The sequence below is a fragment of the Falco rusticolus genome, chromosome 11, assembly GCF_015220075.1.
Source record: "Falco rusticolus isolate bFalRus1 chromosome 11, bFalRus1.pri, whole genome shotgun sequence".
In the NCBI taxonomy this organism is placed as follows: domain Eukaryota; kingdom Metazoa; phylum Chordata; class Aves; order Falconiformes; family Falconidae; genus Falco; species Falco rusticolus.
In genome coordinates, this window is record NC_051197.1 from 20,421,670 (window position 1) to 20,443,857 (window position 22,188).

The following is a 22,188-nucleotide window of genomic DNA, read 5'->3' on the forward strand; positions in this document are numbered from 1 at the left end:
CTTAACTGCTGTAGCTGATGTAGAACCATGCAGTATACTCAGTTATTTGGAGTCATCTTCTTTTTCATTTGTTTGGTGTGAGGGGTTTTTTGGTTGCTGGTTTTTTTTCTCTCCCCAAAACAATCTGAGTCACACAGGGGAATGCGTAGGGATGACTGTGTGTTTGCACTGTGGAGTTGAGGTCATTGTGTCAGTTCAGACATGTGCCCCTCTCCTTGGATTATGTGTCAGCCTGAATTGAGAAAGGGATTTTTGTTCGTTCTTTTACCACTGGTTTGTGTTGGTCTTCTGAATGTTCTTGCTAGCCATCTTGTTTCTGTGCTCCTATGCACCACAACATATTTTTTCAGGAATCTGCTGATAAGCTCTTGGCGGGAGGTGAGCCACTCATCAGAATGATTTTCCACCTTGGGAAAGTCCAGGAAGAGGGTACTCTGTAGTAACAAGGAGGAGGGAGGAAAGGCAGGGGCCTGGAAGTGATTCAGTATCATTACACTGTTAGTATTGCATGATGACGTAAGTTTAGGTGCTTCTGTTGTCAAAGCTTAAGTAATGGATTTGCCATCACAGGCAAGACAAAGCATGATATTCACAATTCGTAGATGGGTCCCATGATACTTGATCTCCTTGGTTTGGCATGTGTGTGATATGGTACTTTGTCACATGTGAATGTATGTATAGATAAGTGCTCAAAGAAAGATGTTTCTTACCAGTAACTAGAGTTCTTTGAGGTGATGTCTGTACATACATTCACTAATGGTATGCCTACTGTCTTCTCACTTCCTGCAGCATGTCTGTTTGGGAGGAACAATTTGAGGGTTTGTTGCACATTCTCTTATTGCCATATAACAAGGAGCTCAAGGACAGACGTTCACAATTGTGACTTCACATGTGAACAGTTAATCTTGAAAAAACCCTACTTGCTGGTAATTTTTTTGCATTGTTAAGAGGTGTATGATGCTGCTGGAAGAGGGGGGTGGGGATGAGGGTTTTTTTGTTACTCTGTTTTGATCTGTGGCAAGAGCCTTTCCCAGGGTGTGACTACAGTCCTCATTAACAGTCCTTCCTTTCCAGTTCAGGATGTTCTTTCAGAATGTGTCACAACTACAAGGGATTTCTCTTGTGCAGCATTCTTTTGTATGTACTTTGGGTCACTTCTGAATTTCTTAGAAAGAGGAGGTTTTGTGGTTTCAGTTTTAAGTTTTTCTTACTTATGTGGCTCCCATTAAACATTGACTACTCTGGAAACTAGCAAACCAAAACCTCTGTACTTCTTAAGACTAAAAGATGTTCATCAACTTAACAGCCTTCTGCCAGCCATAAATCAGCGTGTCTATAGATATCACACAGAGGGGTAATATGAATCTTATGTTTTAAAGACTTAAGAGCTTTGTGTCATGGTCCTGTGATTGGACAGAGCTAAAGGATACTGCATTTTGGCCTCATTCATACCCATTCACATAATGAAGAAAACTAGGTATTTCCTTGATTGCAATGGCATTGTCTTTGGCAATAAGTAAGCTCAGGCCCACCTTTAATCTGTATCTTGGTGGATATTAGAAGGTAAGAAGTCTTCTAAAAGTGATTGATTGATTCTCAGCAGATAGTCTCTTAGATGTTCAGGTGTTCAAGTGAGCTTCTTTTCCCAACATTAGGAGTCTTGGATTCTGCTTTGCGACTGTGTATAAAAGAGCTTGAAAATTCTGTATTCTGTAATTGTGGCACACACCCCACCCAACAATACAAAATTAATCCTCAGTTTGTATTCTGTGAATCAGGACAGTAGATTTTGCTTTGCCAGGATTGTATAAAGCATTGTTGAAGTTGAGTTTCAAGCACAGGAGTTTCCTTTTAAATTGCTAAGTATTTGTTGAGACGATGTGCAGATTTACAGGTTTCTATACTTTTTTTTGGTGTGATTTTATTTTCCCATTATTTACATTGACTGCTAATGGTGGTAATTTATTCTAAGTGATTTCATGAGCCCCAGAGAAGTCAGCTGTGATAGTACGTGTTTGTAGGAAGGGACAGCCTTGCTGGTCCAGCCCTAGCAGGGGGGTGTCTGCAGGATGTTCACTTTCCAGATGCATCACTGTGTGAAAATAGCTATGTTGCTTCCATATCCCAGCAGGCGTGCTAGTTTGTGCAGTGCTTAACTCAAAATAGTAAGTTCTACCAGAACTGGAACGTGTTGGAGAGTACTTAGCAGATGTAACCAAGCTAGCTGTGCAAGAAGCTAGTTTGGGTCCAGAAGTGGTACATTTCAGTCTAGCGTTAATCAAGAGAAACAAGAGATCTGATTTTTGTATTTGAAAGTGCGATTTATTTGGGGTTTTTGCCATGTGTATACATAAGGTAGTCTTATATTTAAAATACTGATTTGATTGAATGGATTAATATAAGCTGTATTTCACTGCCTAGAATTTCTTAGTTACAAAAGTTTTTGGTTTCTTTTAATCTCTCATATTTAGCTGTTAGTGTTTCAAGTGAAAGGAAGTTATGCCCAAAATGTGAATAGAATAAAGTCCAGGTATATCAATTTACCTCATATATAATGAAGATGGACAAAACATATGTTGTAAGGCCATTTTAGAGAGTCTTTTCATAGACTTCTATCTAAGTGGTGTCATGTTAAGAGTTCATGTGAATTTTACTGTTAATAGGCATCCTTTCAGAAGTACCAATTAATTCTGAAAACGGGATTTTTTAAAAAGGTGTCAGTAACATCAGTTTAGGAGATAAAAGTTGCTTTTCTTACAATTTTGGCACTAATTACCTTTAAAGGGAGAAGGAAAACATGCCGGAACAATGTAAATAATCTGCTTCAACAGATAGCTGGCTAACATGGTATTTAATACTATTAATTTTTTTATTTTCTTCAGGTCCATTTTCTTGTGAGAGTACTTGTGTGATTTTTGATTTTTTTTTTTTCTTTGAGAAATTTTTTTGGCATTATGTCCGAATTAAAGCTGTACTATGGCATACGTGTTAATTAACTATATTCAACAGACTAACTTTTAAGTTTGACTGCATTAAAATGTCTCTTGCCGCTTTCATGCATAACCCGTTTCTAGGTAAGAGAAGTAAACACTGAGCTTCCTGGAATCATGTTAAGAGAGATTAATGCATTTTAATCTTAATTGGTTTTAAGCTAGACAGCAAGACAGATAAATGCCTATACGCTGACCTTGGGTTTAAAAAAAAAATAAAATTGTGCAACCAACCTGTATTGTGTATTTTGTAAATAAATTGACTCCCTTTTCCAGGCCTTAGATGGTCAAAATATTTATAATGCTTGCTGTACCCTACGGATTGATTTTTCCAAATTGGTGAATTTGAATGTCAAGTACAACAACGACAAAAGCAGGGACTACACTCGTCCTGATCTCCCATCTGGTGATGGACAGCCAGCGCTGGACCCAGCTATTGCTGCAGCCTTTGCAAAGGAGACCTCTCTTCTAGGTATGATTCTCTTGTATTGCAAAGTCACTTGATGAAAATACTTGTTAATCCTTCTGAGAATTAAAGATCTTAAATTGTGATAGTGTCCAAAATCCCATTCAGGCTTCAGTCTATATTGTGATCTGAGTTGTAGTAACACAATTAGATTGTCTTCAGAAGTCCTGTATAAATGAGTAAGAGAATGCATGACAAAATGAGAAATGCACAAAGTATAAGGAAAAGTCAAGTTAATTCTATTTTTATTTCCAAATCTGTCCTCCCTTCTTTTATAGCTCCTGTTAGCTGCTACTGACCACCCTGCCACCCAAGTTTATAACGGACTTAATGAGATTTACACATTTCATTCATGCAAATGCTTATTTGTAATATCAGTTTATAAAAATACAACTTTGTTGGTCTTCCTTTCAATGAGGAAACAGTATGCTCTTTTGCTGGTGGAAAAAAAAAAGTGTGCTAGTGTGATTTCTGTAAATAAAAGGAACAAAATCTGTAGTTGCACTTCTAGTGCTATGGTACATGAGTTCTAATATCCTGTTAGCTTTTGAGTTAATCTGAAGGTGATATGCTCTGAGAAAGTTACAGAGAAATGTGTGTTCTGACCATTAGCAAAATAATTAGTGCATGCTTTGGGAGATAGTTGTAATTTTTTTTAGTTTATCACAATTCATTGCTTAAGTTTTACTCCTTATTCTGTCAGGTGGTTTTTTTGGTGAGAACACCTTTCAGTCAGACATATCTCATGACTTTTATAAGACCTGATTTATTATGTTGTGATTATTTTTCTTTCCACTCAGTCTTTTTTTCTTATTTTTTTCTTTCCCATTTTTCTTCTAAAGAAACTGAAGAACAGCATAGATTTCATGCTTTGGTTTTTGTACAAGGTGGGACAACTTGGAATAAGTCGCAGTAAGGAGGCCTTTGCTCTCCTGTGTTACAGAAGTTAGAAGCACTTAGTGAATGATGTGAGCCCAGAATAAAGGGTGAATATAGTAGTTAAGGCTTCTGAATGCTGTGCTATATCTACCCTTTTCCAAATTCAGATTATTTGAAGGATACGTTTCATGTCTAGGGGTAAATTCCATACACATCCACTTCCTGCAGATTTTGGAGTGCTTGAATTCACATCCTCCAGTACGACTCGCAAAATGGTGTATCACTTTTAGCTACAGCAGAAGTTTTGGAAGTAAAAAATACCATAAGAATCTATATAAAGTTTCTGAAGAACCTCTAGCTAACTTTTTTTTCTCTCTTTTAACTTTAAAATCATCATTTAAAAACCGTCGTCTTTCATTTCATGGATGGATAGGGAAGATGGGTGAGTGTTTGTGAAGAAGTTTTGACACCATAGAGATGAGTGCTGTGGATCACACCCTTGAGGCATTTAGTAATTCTTTTGTTAGCACCTAATGGCTAGAATGTAGACATGGGGCTGCAGTATGAGTATTAAGGAGGCAAAAAGAAAGTGAAGAAGCTGCTTATTAATGTGAGTCCCATCATATTAGGTGTTGTAAGGCAGGGGTTTGGGAGAGGAGAAGGTTAAAGATTCATGATATATAAAACAGTGCCAAATGCAGCATTTTCTTGTGTAACTGTGACATTATCCTGACTCCTGAGAAGTTGTTTTCCAGTCTCAGGCTTACTAACGTATTTTTTTTGTATGTAAGGCTGATAGCATGCATGCAATTAGTAGATTTAATTTGCTGGGCATAGTGGGATCATACTCTGAGGATGCTTGGATCATTGCATCACATTGAATATATTTAATAACTGGGGATTCTCTGCTTGTTATAGTTATCCAAGTGACGTTAGCTTTAGTGGACTGTATGTTCTAGTGCTTTAGGGTTGAAAATCACTTAGATGCTTTTGTAATTCTTGTGTACTAAGCTACGTAAGTTTTGTAGCCTTTTGATTTTAATCATACTCCTTCTTTTGTCTATATTAAAGGGGTTTTCTAGTAAAATTATGAAGATGTCAGTCATACTAGCTAATTAAATATTTTAATTCTCGCTATCTGGATGGACCTCTTTAAATGCACTGTTTTTTCCAAGCAGCAGAAAGATAAAAGGTACACTATATGAGTAACTTCCATTGCAGCTGTGAAACATTTTCAGAAGATCAGTGAAGTCAGTCATGTTTATTTTGATGAGTAGTGGGGATTATGTATCAGGGTTAGTTTTTTCCTCTGTAGAAGTGTTCATTGTTTTGAAAGATACTTAAGGGAGCCCAGTACATATTTTTTAACTCTGCTTGTGGCCAGTTGGGTGAGCATGATATATTGTAACTGCATCATTTGTCAAATGGGATTGATTATACAATGGTATTTGTTTTGTTTTGTTTTTGTTATTGTTGCTTGGGTTTTGATTATTTTTTTTTCTAGATGCCTTTGTTTGCTTTTACAGAATTTGAGCTCTACAGGTGAAAAAAACAAAGAAGGCTGCATAGTACTGTTGGTGCTGTAGCTGTTTGGATAGTTTGTCAAAATGGAAATGGTGCATGTTTGAATATGGAAGATCAGGGTTCCCATTTGGGGCTATATTCTGTGCAAAAAGGCAGAAAATGTAATGTAAAGGCAGAAATGATGTAAACAAGAAAGGACAAAGGATAGAAAAAGCAGAAAAGCCTAAGTGGATGCTTGCATGTGCAATTTATAGCTGTGTTTTTACTTAGATACTCAGAAGAGTGAGAATGCTTGAAAGTTCAGAGTTACAAGATGGAGGTTTGCAAACCGTGATGTGTGAAATATGGCAGAATGATAGCAGTGACCTTCCTCCTGCTACTTCCTTTTATCTTATATTTTATTTCTTTTTATATGCTTCAGAATTCTTATTTCTGTAATGTTGATAAAGATATCTTCAGAGTGTCTGCCATGCCCTATTCACAGATGGTTCCCAAAGGGCATGTTTCTCCATGAAGGAGTGGAGCTCCATTTTGAGCTTAATGTCATGCTCTTCAGGTTCTTTTGGAAGCTCAAAAAGAGTACCATAAGTTGACCCTGTGGCATTATTAAAATTTGTGCTGTGGCTGTTCTCTTGTATGTATCTAATGAGATTACTAACAGAAACTGTGGCAGGGACTCAGTTCTGACTTTTGCTTATGTTATGCTGTTACATGCTGGATAGTTGCACAACTTGGGTGCTCTTTTGGTGTTGGCTTTTGAACAGTACACTAATTCATATGTCAGAAGTGAGGTTTAGGTTTAACAATTTAATGAGCTGAATTTTAGTGACAAGATGTGAGTCTTACTAGTCTTGGTGTTTAAACCTGCATTAATACTAAACTGTTACATATCTCTATTTCCTTCTGGATGGAATTAACCCTTCTCCTCAGTAAACGTAACTTTATGACGTAGTGTAGTAACACTTGCAGCTTTATAAGCTGTTAGGCAGAGATTTTTAAAGAACCTGCTATTTTTCCCAAAACCCATTCAGGCGGAGTATAGGAAGTAGGCCAGTAACAAGTAGAAAAAGAGAGATGGTGGTTACTTGACGTAAAGCCACAAAAAGGGTTCATAACAGGACTAGGGACTAAATCTGGTTCTCAGTCGCAGTTATGAATACATGCATTAAGATGTATTAATTAAGTCATCATTAAGATGACTACTACTGCCTATGGTTTTCACACATAAGTTCATCATATATTTTTAGTGTAGCTTTAATTTGCCTCTTATTAAAATGGCATTGCTAATTTGCATGTCAGAGGTCATACAAAAAGATACACTGAGGGGGAATAAATAATGTGACATGCTGTGTTTAAACTTTATTAAGTAAAAAGACCTAAAAAGGCTAGGAAAAAGGTGTGTAATATTTGTATGTGTTCATTAATATCTGGAAAAAGCAAAAAACTGTTATCTGTAATTGTTGGAAGCTGAAACAAAGCTAGTGACAAAGCTTTCTAATACTGGTTGATCATGCTGAAAAAGCAGCTAACATTCCTAAAGAGTTTGAGATAGGTCCTCAAATATTGAAGCAGCATGTTGCATGATAACTAATAATCATAATACAAGTTGTTCTTATTTTTTTTTTATTTGCTTATATCAGAATGGCAAGTCATAGTGCAGTAGAGATCTACAGAAACAGAATTTTTTTTTCTGTGGATTTGTAATTTGTCTGACCTTTTCAAGAAATGAGGTCTTTGCATGCTATGTAATTGGTTAGAAATGTATCAATCAAATAGATGATCATAGCCTGCATGCATCATTACTCATTTGTCTACTACACCCTCAGCTGTGATGAAATAAGGTGTCAGAAATCTTTGAGACTGTAAATTGGACATCTTTTCAATGAGTCTTGTTATCTTTTGAAAGACGGAGAAAATCACTAATGGTCAGAATGGGCTGGTTTCAAATGAATTATCAGAAGCAGATGGTTGATATTTTTTTTTCCTTTTTTTCATCTCACATATGAAAAGATAAACACATTCTCTACCCCCTAACGCCAAGTTACAGGAGATCTTAGCGAAAAAAGCACCTTTGAATAAACAGCAACTGTATTACATGGAACCGCAACAAACACATGATTTTAACTAAGAACTACTTATAATTGCAAATACCAATACGTAATAATCCTTTAACACCAGTATGTTTGTTTAATATTTCAGCTGGAAATATGTTGCTGTGGTTATCCACAACAGCTTTATCCCTTGCTGTCATCGCTGGCTTTCTTTACCGGCACTTTCCACTAATGCCCCTTCTTAAGGTTCTTATTAAATTAATCTATCTCAAGGGATAATAACTGAAAATATTTTGGTATGAATGGTATTGAATTAATCTTTGTTTTTAACCTCTTCAAGAGGTTAAATAAAAGAATGTCTTGAACGGAGTCTGATGCTGTGAAGAATTTTGCCTTTTAAAGTATGAATTACTCAGCTATGCTCTGTTCACCTTTTGAAAGTGCCATAAAAACTTCACTAAGCATTTTTAGGTTCCTTTATTCTTAAAAATGCTGGATTGGCTTAAAGCTTCTAAGGTTAGGGAGAGGTGCCTAGGCACACTAGATGATTTGAAATGCCCTGGTATCTTGGCATTTTCCTAATACCCAAATGATTGCTGTTGACCAGTATAAAGTAAGTGTTTCCCTTCAGGTGGACGTCTGTCAGACTTTACTGTCATGCTTCACATTTCTGTCTGTATGACCTCTGCAGTACCCAAGTGTAAATAAACGTGACGTTCAGCTGTGTAATACAAAGCACTCAGAAGTACATTTCCAAGACTTAAAAGAATCCAGTTCTGTTCTAAAAATTAAAGTTGTTTGAGGAGTTTAATTTATTGTTCACAGGTTTCCCTGTGTGTTACAGTCTGATTTTGGGAATAAACTTCCTTCTTCCACAGGGGTACTTACTTTAACAGCATCCTTTATTAATTGTTTTTTCTTGAAACTAAAGCTATACTCTTCAGCAAAAACACGCATCATATTTATGTGGGATTTTGGTCTTGCTATTAATATGCGTAAGTATAGAATATTACACTTCCTCACAAAATGGATTTTGAGAAACAAATTTGCTGTGCTTGGACTAGCAGTGGTCCATCTAATTTCATGTGCCTTGTCTGACAGCTAGTGTTACTTCTGTGTTCTCTGGTAGAAGACCTAGCACAGCCCTCATAACGTATGCTCATACAGTCGCATACCTGGGAGGAGTGCTTTCCTAACTGCCAGGTAGCTAGTGCTTCGCTTACATGATGAAGCATATTATATGTCACTTCATTGCCTATTTAATGTAACCGGCAGTTCCCACAGACTATCTAATACAGTCTCAAATCTATTAAGTGCTTTTGCAGGGTGGAAAGGAGAAAAGCAAGTTTGGGTTTTCCCTTCTTTTTATGTATTACAGTCCCACAAATAGCACATATAATGCAATAAGAGATCATACTTTTTGATGCACATAGATTTGCCCTTTATCTTGTGGCATGAGAGATGGCTAGAATTGTCATTACTCAGAACTTTCTATTCCTCTGGTTTGATCCCTGAATACTAACATTTTTAATCTTTTAAACTTTATCAGACAGCGTTCCTTATCTTTAATTTCCTTTCTTAGAACACTTACTGTTTTTTCTTCTCTATGTGCTTTGACAGGAAATGACTAGAAAATATTTTTCAGTGCTTGATCAGTAATACTGTTAAGCACTATTGCAAAGTAGTGATGGATATCCCGTCCAGTTTGAGGGGTCATTTGGCCAGCCCAACAAAATCTGTCTCTCTGTCTTCTGTGCCCGCTTCCCCGCTCCTCCCCCCTCCCCCGGGAAATTAAAAAAACCCCAACATTGTAACCTTACTTACTTCCCCCTTCTGTTCTCTTTGGATACTAAGTCTTGGATTATTGTGTTTTTAAATTAATGGTTGAATGTATTATTATCTGCTTAGTGTTTGGGCATTGGCTGAAACTGAAGAATTTCTTTTCTCTTGTTACTTCCTTTAAAATAAAACTTAACGTAGGAAGGAAAGTAGCCTTAAGTACTTAGTGTAAAGGTTATATTTAGACTGACTGCCTGGCATACTGGAAGATTGCTCAAAAGGTGGATTAGCTTAGCATGATCATATAAACATTAGAAAATTTGCCAAAATACTGAAATCTGAGAACCCAGTTGCAGTAAAAGAAAATAAAGTACTGAAGTTACATTTCTTTATTGTTTTTCACACGTTTTTCTTTGTCAGTGTGGTTTTACTGAACTCTTTAAAATGTTCAAATAAAATGTTGATCGAATACGAGAAAGCTGTTCCTGTATACACTATGTATCATGCATATGATCACAAGAACTTTTCACAGATCCTGGGGGTAGCATGCTTGCCTAACACCCCAGTGACTTGACCAGGTAAAACCAGCAGGTCTCTACAGGATCTGAATTTCCTTGGAAGAAGAAAAGTTGAAGCACAGCTGAAGGTTTAGCTAATGGTAACATGCTGCTTCATGGAATTGGATTACAAAAGTCATTGAGCATAGTCAGTGGTGCTGTCCTGAATCTTGAAGGTTGCCTCCTCACTTCATTTATGTTGAGACTCTGAGAGATCCATAGGCCTTTTCACATGACCAACTGCAGTGTGTATATTTAGTCTGAAGCACCGCATTGAAGTCAGTCATGCATCTCAAAGGGTGATGGAAAATAAGGATGTAATGATGCGCAGAGCACAATTAGTTTATTCTTACTGATCAGCATTTACTTTAGACCATTTTAATAAACTAGACACTTTAAGCATTTTGGAGTACAGTGGAAGCAGTTCTGGTGTACAAGACTGCTTATTTGAAAAGAAAGTACTTTTTACACCTCGTCATTTCTTTGAAGACTTAATAATTTGAATCAAACAAAACCTTTTCACATTTCTTCATGTTAATTTCACAACCCTTTGGATGACTTTAACAGTGGAATGGTCTGCTTTGTAGTGTTGTATGCAACACTTGTACTGATATATAGGAACTTTTTTTTTAAATGACTTGTGTGTATTTCGTAAAATATGCTTTATTTTAAAATTAGGGCTTCCTGTTGCAGCTGTTCCAGGAGCTCTGAGTCCTTTGGCTATTCCAAATGCTGCTGCTGCAGCTGCAGCTGCTGCTGCTGGCCGTGTGGGAATGCCTGGAGTTTCAGCTGGTGGCAATACAGTGCTCCTGGTTAGCAATTTAAATGAAGAGGTCAGTGAAACAATTTTGCTTTTGTTTTTCCTCTTTAGTCACACTTCATTTGTCAGTATTTTATAATTTCGTTGTATTTGGCCTCTTACATTTGGATTTTAAGCTCAAAGTATTTTTGCTGGTTTTTTTTTTTAATAATCCCCCAAAGTTAATTTTAAAGCCATTATTATTAAATACTTTTGTTTTCCCAGGTAGCTAACAACTTAAAATGTCCTTTGATAGTCGGCTACCTAGTTTTGCTAAGAAAAAATGTGGTAACTACTGCATGTTTGACATTTGAATTGAAAGCTTTATTTTTACAAAATAGCAGCTATGCTTTCTTTTGCAATTATAATCACGTAAACTAGAATTTCTGTTTTGTTTCTTCTAATTGTTTGCTGTTTCATTTCATGCTTGTATCTCACATTTTTAAGGTCTTAATTTATGTGAACTAGTCTAACACATTTTTCTTTGAAGGTTCTCCCAAAGATCTTGACGAGGCACTCTTCCAGTCTCTCTTAGTAATTTTTTTCTTTGCAGTTTCTCATTTGTCTTTAAAAAATAATAATTAAAAAATGGTGGCAAAGCATTTTCATTTTAACTGTATCTTTCTTGCTAACTCTGAAATCTAAAAGGGTTTATTTAGTTTTGCATTTTTACTGTCCTTTACATTTATTTTGATGGCTGTGAAAGCTGGTATGAAATGTGGGAAGTTTGTATCAGTCTAGCTGTTCCATTTTTAACTGGCCTCTGTCACTGTAAATCATTAAGCTTTTTTTTATCATCTGGTACTATTTTGTCATCCACAGTCTTGCATGTTAAAATGTTTTAGATCAGAGTGCCATTTTGAAAGATTTTTTGCCTGCATTTCATAACCAGCCATGCTTATGCAGTTAAAGTTCAAATTTTAAAATTTCTATTGCATGCTTTTTGTTAATTTATTTTCATGTTGAGATGAAATGCTGTAGTTTACTCTTGATATGAATGTACTTTACCCATATTTGTCTTGGGTGACTACATTTTACTCAGTTTTTCTTGTACAGTACATAAACCAACCATTTTCTGACCAAATTCCTGCATTTCTTATGTACTGACCTATATTTTATTTTTTTTTTGTTCCCCACTTCCTTATTTTTTTTCTTCTGCATTGCTGTATTCCCTTCCCCATTTCATCCTTTTCCCTTTGTGTTCAACTTCCCTTTCCTTGTCTTTACCCAAATTCCCATGCCCTTCCCTGTCTTACCCTTCTCCTTGTCTTTGTCTACGTTCCCTGTCTTCATTCCCTATGTTCATGCTTCTGTGCTTGAACAAAATGTTCCTCGGACCAACTTGCCCCAATTAACCGCCTTGAAACCATGATCCATGACCACCTCACCATTCTGCGGGAACCACCCTTCGTTATGGATGATCTGTTCATCTCCGCTCTTCCTCGACTCTTCTCTCTTCTTGTCTTACGCTGCTTGCTCTTCTCTCCTTCTAAAGATGGTTACGCCCCAAAGTCTGTTTACCCTCTTCGGTATGTTATTGTTAGCACTATACTTTTATTATTGATTTGATTTTGGTTGGTTTTTTTTGTTTGTTTGTTTGTTTTTTTTTTGTTTCACCTTAATTCTTATTTGTAGCTAGCACTTTGGCTTAAAGTTGAATAGTAAATCTTTTGCTATTTTTCTTTTGCTGTTTAAAACTCTCCATAGACACAGATTTTCTGTTAATGCATGCTAATATATTTTGCATGGTCTTTAATTTAATATCATTCACATAGCTTTGAGGGTTTATCAGAAATTATTCTTTTCAAAATTCACTATTCAAAATCTTTATCTTCTTTATTCATTTGTGAGAGTGTTGAGTTTGAGTGAGTGATCTTGTTGCTGTCTGAATGTTCCATTGATATGTCAATATATATTACTTAGGTGACTGGCTTTAAATGAACTTTTTCTTTTGGGTTACCTTTGACTTTGAAAAGGTGTTTATGGTGATGTGCAGCGCGTGAAGATTTTATACAATAAGAAAGATAGTGCTCTTATACAGATGGCTGATGGAAACCAGTCACAGCTGGGTAAGATTAGTTTTCTGTTTATATTCCCATTAGTCTAAGTACTTGAAATTACACTGTGTAAAATCAGGTGAACTAAGCATGTTTACATTTGTCAGTGTCTTGTATCCTGGTTACCCACAAGATCCAAAATCTTATTGTGTGCACTTGTGCTCTAGAAGGCCTGCACAATATCCTAAATGAATTCAACAGCTGAATCACATACGATGGTCTTTAAATAAAATTAAATACTGATGCAGATTCTGCAGGCCTAGTTCTTGATTCCAGTCTTTTAGCACATTGACCCTTTGATTTGTTCGGGTGTTCTTCTTGTTCTCTTGGTGGTGTACCACAATGTATTGAAAAGTAACAGTGAATTGAGTAAACTGCTTGTCTTTTTCAGCCATGAGCCATCTTAATGGACAAAAAATGTATGGAAAAATTATTCGGGTTACCCTGTCTAAACATCAGACAGTGCAACTACCTCGAGAGGGACTTGATGACCAAGGGCTGACTAAAGATTTTGGTAATTCACCTCTGCATCGCTTCAAGAAGCCTGGTTCAAAAAACTTTCAAAATATATTCCCTCCTTCTGCAACACTTCATCTGTCCAATATTCCGTAAGTGTTGGCTCTCAGTAAGCCAGTAGTGTTAGTGTGAATCACAGCACACCAAACTGAGTACTAATTTCTTGCTATGCTTATTTTCTTTCTGTCTGTAGCCCATCAGTAGCAGAAGAGGATCTACGCACATTGTTTGCCAACACTGGAGGCACTGTGAAAGCATTTAAATTTTTTCAGTAAGTAACTTTTCTGTACGTAGCTCTAACTAAAGACTGCCTAAATGCATTTTTGCAGCACGTCTTAACGAAAAGTGCGTAGAGGGTAGCGAACATTAAGAACAACCCTTTTAGTGTTCTAGTTCCTAATGCCATTATTTTGTTTCAGAAGAGATCACAAGATGGCGCTTCTTCAGATGTCAACAGTAGAAGAAGCTATTCAGGCTTTGATTGATCTTCACAATTACAATCTGGGAGAAAATCACCATCTGAGAGTTTCTTTCTCTAAGTCAACTATTTAAAAAGGCAGTTTGAAAATGAGGGTGTATTGCATTGTTTGGTGTTGTCACCTATTGACTGTTCAGGAAAGTGGGGACCAGAGTTTGTCTTCAGTTTTTTTTATTTTTTATTTTTTCATGCTGTTATCATTCCTTGGTTGTTTTAAAAAATAAAAAATAAAAAAAACTTTAAAAAGCAGTGATACTAACTGCTGTTGTTCAACTGTTTAGATAAACCATCATTTTGTTTAAAAGATTTCAAGTTAATACCACAATTTTTCAACTTAGTTGACATACGTGCCTTAAAAAGGAAAACTAGTACTGCTGGAATTGCATAACTAGTAAAAAGCAAATTTGGTTGTCTGGGGCACATTGTTACATGATAATTTAAATATGTTTAGGCAGGGGTGTGTAAAAAGGTTAAGCTTTTGTTTCTCCTGCTTGGTAGATATTTTTTTTTTTATCTGCTGGCTTGTCACTTGATTTTCTTTTTAATTGGATAAGATGCATTACACTGAAAGAGTAAAATGACACCTGATTTCTCCTACCATTTGCTTTGTGCTCCTTTTTTTAAAAAGGCCTTTTGTATTTCATCGTTCTGGTCTAGATTCAGTTATGAATGTAGGCATTAGTTAAAATTAACAAGGTACAGAATATTAATTTCTTAAAGGACAAAAAGTGACTTCTGTGACTTTGGGCCCTACGTGAAAAGCATTGTGGAATCTTAACCTTTTTGTACACACTCTTGTGGGATGTATCATATAAATGTCAGCACTAAGTAATGTCTTGTTTGTGGCTGAATATTTTTCGTAGATGTTTTCGAAGTTGACATGACTTATGTGCATTTCAATATATATTGCCATCTTTAGTTTGTAATTAAGATATGGAATATGGTTGTGGATTTCTGAGCATGTACAGACTGGTCAAGCTAGTTCAGGAAATGGTGCATGTATTTTTCAGTGGTGAAGAAAGTTTGCTGCAAATGCTTGCAGGCAATTTTGTGACAGTTTTCTAAAACTGACAACCAGGTGGGACCAAAGTTTATGTGCCTTTAGTCTTAATTTACCTTGCATTGTAATATTCAGTTTTAATATATCTCTTCAAAATATTTTGTATTTAGAAATTGATCTGACTTTATTATAAACATGGCTCAGAATCTACAGATCAGTTAATTTGAAAGCAGTTCTCTGTCAGTCTGAACTGTTACCTTGATTCTGTTTAAATGACCAATACTTTTTGAAATTGATGTACTTAGTTTCAATATTCATAGATTCTGTTATCTATGTAGAAAAAAATGGTCATGTATATTTTCTATTAGTTGAGTTTTTACATCTTTAGAATTGTAAAATTCAGTATAGTTTGAAAGTGGCACAATTAAAAATTAATTTTCTAACAAAGTTGGGAGGTTTGACGGTGGTTTAATTTCATTTTGTGTGTACTCTGCTTACCTCTGTAGCATGCTCAATAAACACTTCTGTAGCTCTGTAATCACCTTTTCTGTCTTTCTCTGCTGCTTTCTCTCTTTCTTCTTCTTTGTTTTTTCACTTCTACTGTGCTTCTAAATTCATGTTTATTCTCTGCCAGGGTGGGAAAAGCATAATAGTAAAAAATACAATTTTATGGCTTTTTACCGTAAATCTGATGCTGTGAAAAATACCAGCTCTTTATTTTCAGAAAGATAGTGACCCCTTTGCAGGCATATGTGCATATTAAACATTTCCCACCCTGTTACAACTTACTGCTTTAAAGACATAACTTTTACTGTAGTTTCGTTAGCTCTCTCTTTCTATCTTTTTAGTTTTTTAAGCAGATTTATGCACTAATAGATCTCTCAGGTTTGCCATGCTCTCTTGCTGCAGTTTCATCTTTCATTTTTTTTGTGTCTGCTAAAGATTTTTCTACTAATCGTACAGTATACTCGTGGGTTAAAGTAATGAAGTTTTTAACATTAGTTTAGTGGACCATACATATTCCAGACTAGGATATTTCACCTTTTCAGAGACGTGGGCTTAAGTGAATGTAAAAACAGTTTGGGCACTTTAATAGTGTTTCTTCATATTACTTTGAACTGATTGTTGTGGGTTTTTTCCCCTCAATTAGAAGTAGGATTAAAACTTTTTACACAGTCCCTTTGAAGAGTAACTGTATGATCCTGAAGCATTATGTTGGTAAAAGGTGTCAGCGTTCAATTCCAAGCATTTTTCTGTCACTTTTTCACTACAACTACTGTAGATTTATTGATGTCAGATTACTTTGTGATCTGATGTCTGTTCTGTGGGTTGGCTTTCAAATCAATAAATTGCTATCAGCTTTTTAAAGGTCATGGTATAATGTAGGGAGCTTGCATTAGTCTTCACTACATTAAATAAAATGTGTTTGGTTCTTACCCATGTTATCAGAAATACACCCGAGATACGATTTAAGTTATATTCCAGACATCACAGTGATCACCCAATCTGAAATGCTAGTGGAATCACATTCATCCATACATGAAACTTGTGAATCAACATCTTTTTACAACTCGGGCACCCAAACACATTGCGGTGACCATCTCCCAATTGACTTGAACAGTAGTTAAGGGCCTGACTGAGCTGGTCTCCTAAGCTTTTTTTATCTATATAGTGTTGAGGTCCCGTATTTTTAAAAGTAAGAATGTGTGAGATTTCCTTTTGCATATCAGAATGTGTTTGCATATTTCAAATTAAGATATGAATTGAAATTTATCATTCCATGGGTTCAGCTTATGCTGAACAGTTTCCACTTAACACATCTGTGTCAGCATACAGTAATTGTCATGTATAATTTTGAAATAACTTTAAATATCTGCAGTGCTTGAGTGTTTACAAATACAGGGTTTTTGTAAAACTGTAACTTACTCATCTCTTGCCAAGCTTATTTCCTTAAAAAGAAGGTTTTGTACTACTTTTTTCATTTTGAAAAGTTTTGTGGCAAAAACCTCAAGGGATAGAATATATAGTGAGTTTGATTTGTTATGAATTCAGTAATTTTTATTATGAGGTTATATTTGTATCAGCCAAAATGAAAAGTAATGATAGTAATAATTGTCATGAAAGCGGGTTTTTTTATTAACTTAGTGAAGAAAATCACTGTGAAGTTGTTGATACTTAGTCTTTAAAGTGGTATCTCTTCAAAAAATATAGATCTAATGTCCTAACTGCTTGAACTTTCAAAAGCTTGGTTTTCTTGAGGTGATACTGCATTTTGTATAGTAATTTGTACATTTTTATTGTTATAAAATGTAAATAAGTTTCTGTATCTTTAGCTCTTCAGAATGTGAAAATGCAAAGCATGATTTTTATTAAAATTTTACTAAAAATAAGGATTATGAATAACTTCTTACACTCCATAGAACATGAGGTTTTTAGATTGTTGGTGAAACCTTACCATAGGCATGCTGATACTCTGAACTCAATTTCAGATTTTTAAAATAATTCTAATATTTTTACGGAAGGCAGTTGCTGATTTTTTTTTTTTCCTTTGTGTATTGTTAGATTTTTCTCTAATGGAGCAATGAAATTGGTTGGAGAAGTCCAAAAATGATTCTTTGATCATATAATGTCCACCGGCAAATGCAGTATGTAGATAAAGGAAAACAAAACCTGATAGCGTTCTGTCTAAAAATTGTGACAAAACTTCAAAGTTACATGAATGCACTTAGAGGTATTTCTGTATATTGTGATTTAACCTTTGCCCTGCAGGAGTAACAGCTCATGTGGCTATTTGTAGATGGCTGTCTTTAATATTTAACGTTAATTTTCAGTTTTATAATCCATCTTACAAAAAAATCCCTTCGATTTATTGTAGAGTTTCCTTATGTTTATTATAGTGTGTTAGAGCATGACAGCACCAACTGGACCTTTATCTGCAGTATTTAAGGCATGGCAATTCATACATCAGTTTACTCCAGCTAATTTGTCGATTCTATATTTAGATAATAAGTAGTTCTGTTGAAACACTAGAAAATGTCTTTTTCTGGAAACACATATATAAATCCATTAGTCCATCTCAAGAAATGTTTTTTGCAATATTAAATGTTTTACGGTGAGCAAGGCTTCCTGAAAAGATTTGATGGTGTTAGGTAGGGATGAGGCTGGTCTGTATCTGTTACACCTCATCCCATTCCAGAGACTGAGACAACCGAAAGTTCAGAGCTTTGCTTAGGTGATCAAATTTTCTTGTAACTAATTTGGTAAAATGTCCCATCTCCTGTAATCATGGTCTGTGTAGAAAGGGCTATATATAAGTTGTGAATGTGGGCAAGATTGTGTCTGAAGATGGGTTTTTTCAGGTCTTGGTCATGCAAAACCCGCAATATTCCTCACCTTTCTGGTCTCCTGGGGAGTAGCTGCAGCCTGCTAGTGCATCCACACAGAGGAAAAGGAGAGAGACTGATTTTTCCTGGAACAGTGGGATTTGGCATGCGATTTTCTACTTAATGGGCCTTGGTAAAGTGAATCAGTGGACTGCAGTAATCTTAACTTAGGCAATGATAATCTATTACAAAATTATTTTGTTAGTCCACAATTAGTTTGCTACAACCAGTGATAAGGTTCCTGCATTGCTGAGGAATTATATGGCACGGTAATGAAGCTTTATAGAATTGATTTAACTTGTTTTTTTTCTTTTAATGTAAGAATTCATTTAGAATTGCCTAATCTGAGTCTCCTCAGCTTTGAAAATCTCTGCCGTGCATCTACACACACGTGTGTGTGTGTGTGTGAGATCTCTTCAGGGTCATTAACAAAAGGAGATAGGTGAGTTCCTGCTTCACCTTAAAAAATGTCATTTTTACTGCATGATACACCTTTCTAATGGTTTGAGTTTACTGAACTTTCCCCTGATCAACCAAGGGAATTTGGAATAGGATTATGTTGCTTTGGTGTGTCGTCTGTCCCCGTCTGTCCCCGTCTCCCCCCCCAGTCGTTTACAACATGTAAGTTTAATAAAATTGGTGTTCTTTTTTGATTAGTTCTGCGCACAGGCAGCAAAGGAAAAGCAAAGGACAGGAGAAGATTTCAATTAAATGCAGGTTGGCTTAAATATATATATATAAAATCCCCCCAAACCCACCCATAGTTCAAAATAGCATTCCTATTATTGAAGAGTTCTGCATGTTTTATGAGTTTTAGCCCACTTTCATAAGGAAATGAGACATGCATAATTGCACTGTCTCCCATGTGAATGTCCTGTTCCCTAGATAACCCTTGTCTCCTCCCTGTCACTCCTGCGCTCTTTGGCTGCTTTCCTGTCAGACAGAGGGGATGGAGGTCTCCTGTACCAAGGTGTTACTATTTCTATGCTCGTGATTAGTTGGTTTGCGAGGTCAAAGTCCATTCTTTCAGCGCTATGGGAAAGGGAAGGAAAAAAATCTGCTGCTGCCTCCTTTGTCTTCGCAGGAGCTGTCGAACAGGGGTGCACGTAGTTCTGTCTTTCCCGAACAGGCAGCAGCCTTTGAGGTAGCAAATGTGATGGGATCTGGGGCACTGGGTGGAGTACATGAGAAACTGGAGGGATGTTTTGCAGCAGGAGCAGTACTGGGCAGAGAAGTGTCGAGGCCGTTTCAGTAGGTTTCTGTAAGTTGTTTTCATGCATAAATGGCCCTTAAAAATTGTTAGTAAGGGGAGAGTTATTGGTTGTGTTGATGGGGGGTTATTTTACAAACAAGTCTGGTCAAAACCAGTGCAGTGAGGTAAATGTGAGGTATTTTTACTTCCGCTCAACAGTGTGGAAGTGTCAGAACTTAGCAATTGCATACAGACTGCTGTGGGAGCTAGTGTTCCCGGGATGAGTACTGATCATCCCTAGAAGCCAGTGAGACTGAAAGTCTGAAGCCTCTAGCCCTAGGATAGGCTACGTGTCAGGGTAGTTTAGGATGATTGACACTGATGCCTTGCCAAAGAGCCAGATAAAGTGAGCTAGCAGGATCTAGTAAGAGATTTGTTAGAGGAGTCAAGTGACACATGTTGGAACTGGCGTTTGATGGAAAAAAAAAAGTCTGCTGTAAAATTTCTGACCATCTGTATTCCATGAACAGTGCTCCAGTATCCTTTGGATTGACCCCGTTCCCTTTTGTTCCTTAATGCTCTGGACTTAACTCTTGCAGCATAAGCATCCTTTTGAAGATTTCGGTTGTGCAGCCAAAGTCATGCTGGAGTAGTCTGTTCTGTTCTGAAGCAAGAGAGGTTTCTTGGCAGCTGCACTTGACAAGCACCGGTGATTTGCTGCATGTGGTGGGACACCAGCCTTGCTACTGCTTTAAAACATTGACAGTCCTCAGCTAGTAAATAGCCACAGTGCTGTGCCAACAAAATACTCTGTTCAGCATGCTGTGCTTTGTTGTCTGAACATTAACCTTCAGGTATTGACTTGAACGTAGTTTGGGTCATTTTGTGAACACTGGTTGGGTTTCAGTGTTGGGGCTTTTTCTTTTTCCCTCTCTTTTGAGAAATGGGTATTTTTCTGTTGATGTTTACAGAACATAGACCAGAGGTCACCTTTATTTCCCAGTTCTCAAGCAAATTCTGGTAAGCCTTAATCATTTTGATCAGAGGTATGTCTAACCCGTTCTTTAAACTCTGCAGACAGAAATTGTAGACTTCTCTAGTCAGTCTGCATTACTGCTTTACTATGCTTACTTCTAGACCTTAAGAAAAAAACCAGCACCCTGACCTAAATCTCTTGCTGCAATCTAAGTCCACTTTGGTTTTTAGAAAGTGGTTATTTTCAAATTTCTCTGTTACATGTCGCTAGACCTCATCTTCTTTGGAGTGCAGTTACTTTAGAATATATGGTTAGTAGTAGATGACCTTTTTCTCATAGGTGGTTCTTCACTCATGATAGTCCTTAAAAACGAAGGCATTTGTGGTGACATCTTGTTACACAGAGGTGGATGTACTTTGAAGGAATGGCTCTTGATTACAGAAGGAGAATGAGAATGGTAACGCCAAGCACTTCTGCACTGCTGTGGATGAACTGTAAATAGCTTTTTTTTTTTCTTCCAGGTGGGATACTTGAGTAAGTGTGCAGCACGTTTTGGTCCTCCAAGGGTTGTGTTCTCAGCTGTAGCAATGAAAGAATTACCAAATCACCACCCAGTATCACTAGCAAGTGACTGGAGTTACTCAGTAAAATTTAAGTCTATAGAATACAAATATTCCTACTAACATGAATATTGACATTTATTTGCAGTTCTCTTGCGAATATCTGGAAATGGTTAAAGTAGTTCCCTTTTCAAAGCAAACATGTTAAAGTATTAATGTTTGGTTTTTTCACAGGAATGTAGATGGTTGGGTTTGTATAGGTTATGATCTGTAAGCTTTACATAGGTCTTCTGAATAGGTTGTTGTAAGGAAAGAGATTCCACATTTCACTTCTAATTCCAGATTTTGCAAGTATGAGCTGATGGAAAGCTTGCATTTTTTGCTGATCTGAAAGAATACGCCCCTTCACACTCTTCCTTTATAAGTTCATGGCAGCTTCCTCTGTTTTTAAATCAGGGAATTCTCTAAATCACAGCTTTTTTCAAGGTGATTTGGAACAACGTATACAACTCATTCCTCCATAGCTAAAGAAAGGTACAGAGTTTTTCTTCCTGTGTTGGGAGTAGCTATCCAGCCACTTAGTACACTTACAGCTGGTTGGTAAGCTTCCAGACAGATTTACTGGGAAGAAAATACATTGTGCTTGGTGTACTAGCACAGCATTATAAACCCTATCCTTCCCTCAGTCAGGTACCACGCTGGAAGCAAAACCTGATGGTTTCTGAGGATCTAAGACTTGTGGATTCAGTGGCTTCTAGGACTCTTCTCCAGCACTTTTGAGATCCTTTTGTGACCATAGCAATTTCTATCCGCGATTTCAGAACTTTTTAGGGTATACGCTATAGAGTGAAATTAAGGCTGTATGCACTTCAGGATTTTGGATTAGGATACTGATTAGCCCTGGAAAAATCTAGAAGCCCTCCAGCCTGTTTTGTGACAGTTACCTCATTGGAAATCCTTTGATCTTGTTAGTCAAAGTAA

At 36.5% G+C, this 22,188-nt stretch overlaps 1 protein-coding gene across 9 annotated transcripts in view; it reads left to right on the top strand.

The window, feature by feature from the left end:
* PTBP2 (polypyrimidine tract binding protein 2) overlaps positions 1-15,543 on the top strand; it is a 52,998-nt gene extending 37,455 nt beyond the window's left edge. For 4 of the 9 annotated variants that reach the window (XM_037403663.1, XM_037403656.1, XM_037403658.1 and 1 more), the window contains 7 exons: positions 3,267-3,462; positions 10,925-11,079; positions 12,541-12,574; positions 13,022-13,114; positions 13,494-13,710; positions 13,812-13,889; positions 14,038-15,543. In XM_037403663.1, coding sequence (XP_037259560.1) covers positions 3,267-3,462; positions 10,925-11,079; positions 12,541-12,574; positions 13,022-13,114; positions 13,494-13,710; positions 13,812-13,889; positions 14,038-14,170 — 906 coding nt within the window. In that variant the 3' untranslated portion in view covers positions 14,171-15,543. The remainder of the gene's footprint in view (positions 1-3,266; positions 3,463-10,924; positions 11,080-12,540; positions 12,575-13,021; positions 13,115-13,493; positions 13,711-13,811; positions 13,890-14,037) is intronic. The other 5 variants (XM_037403657.1, XM_037403660.1, XM_037403659.1 and 2 more) reach the window with 3 other exon arrangements.
* Positions 15,544-22,188: the final 6,645 nt, after the last annotated feature.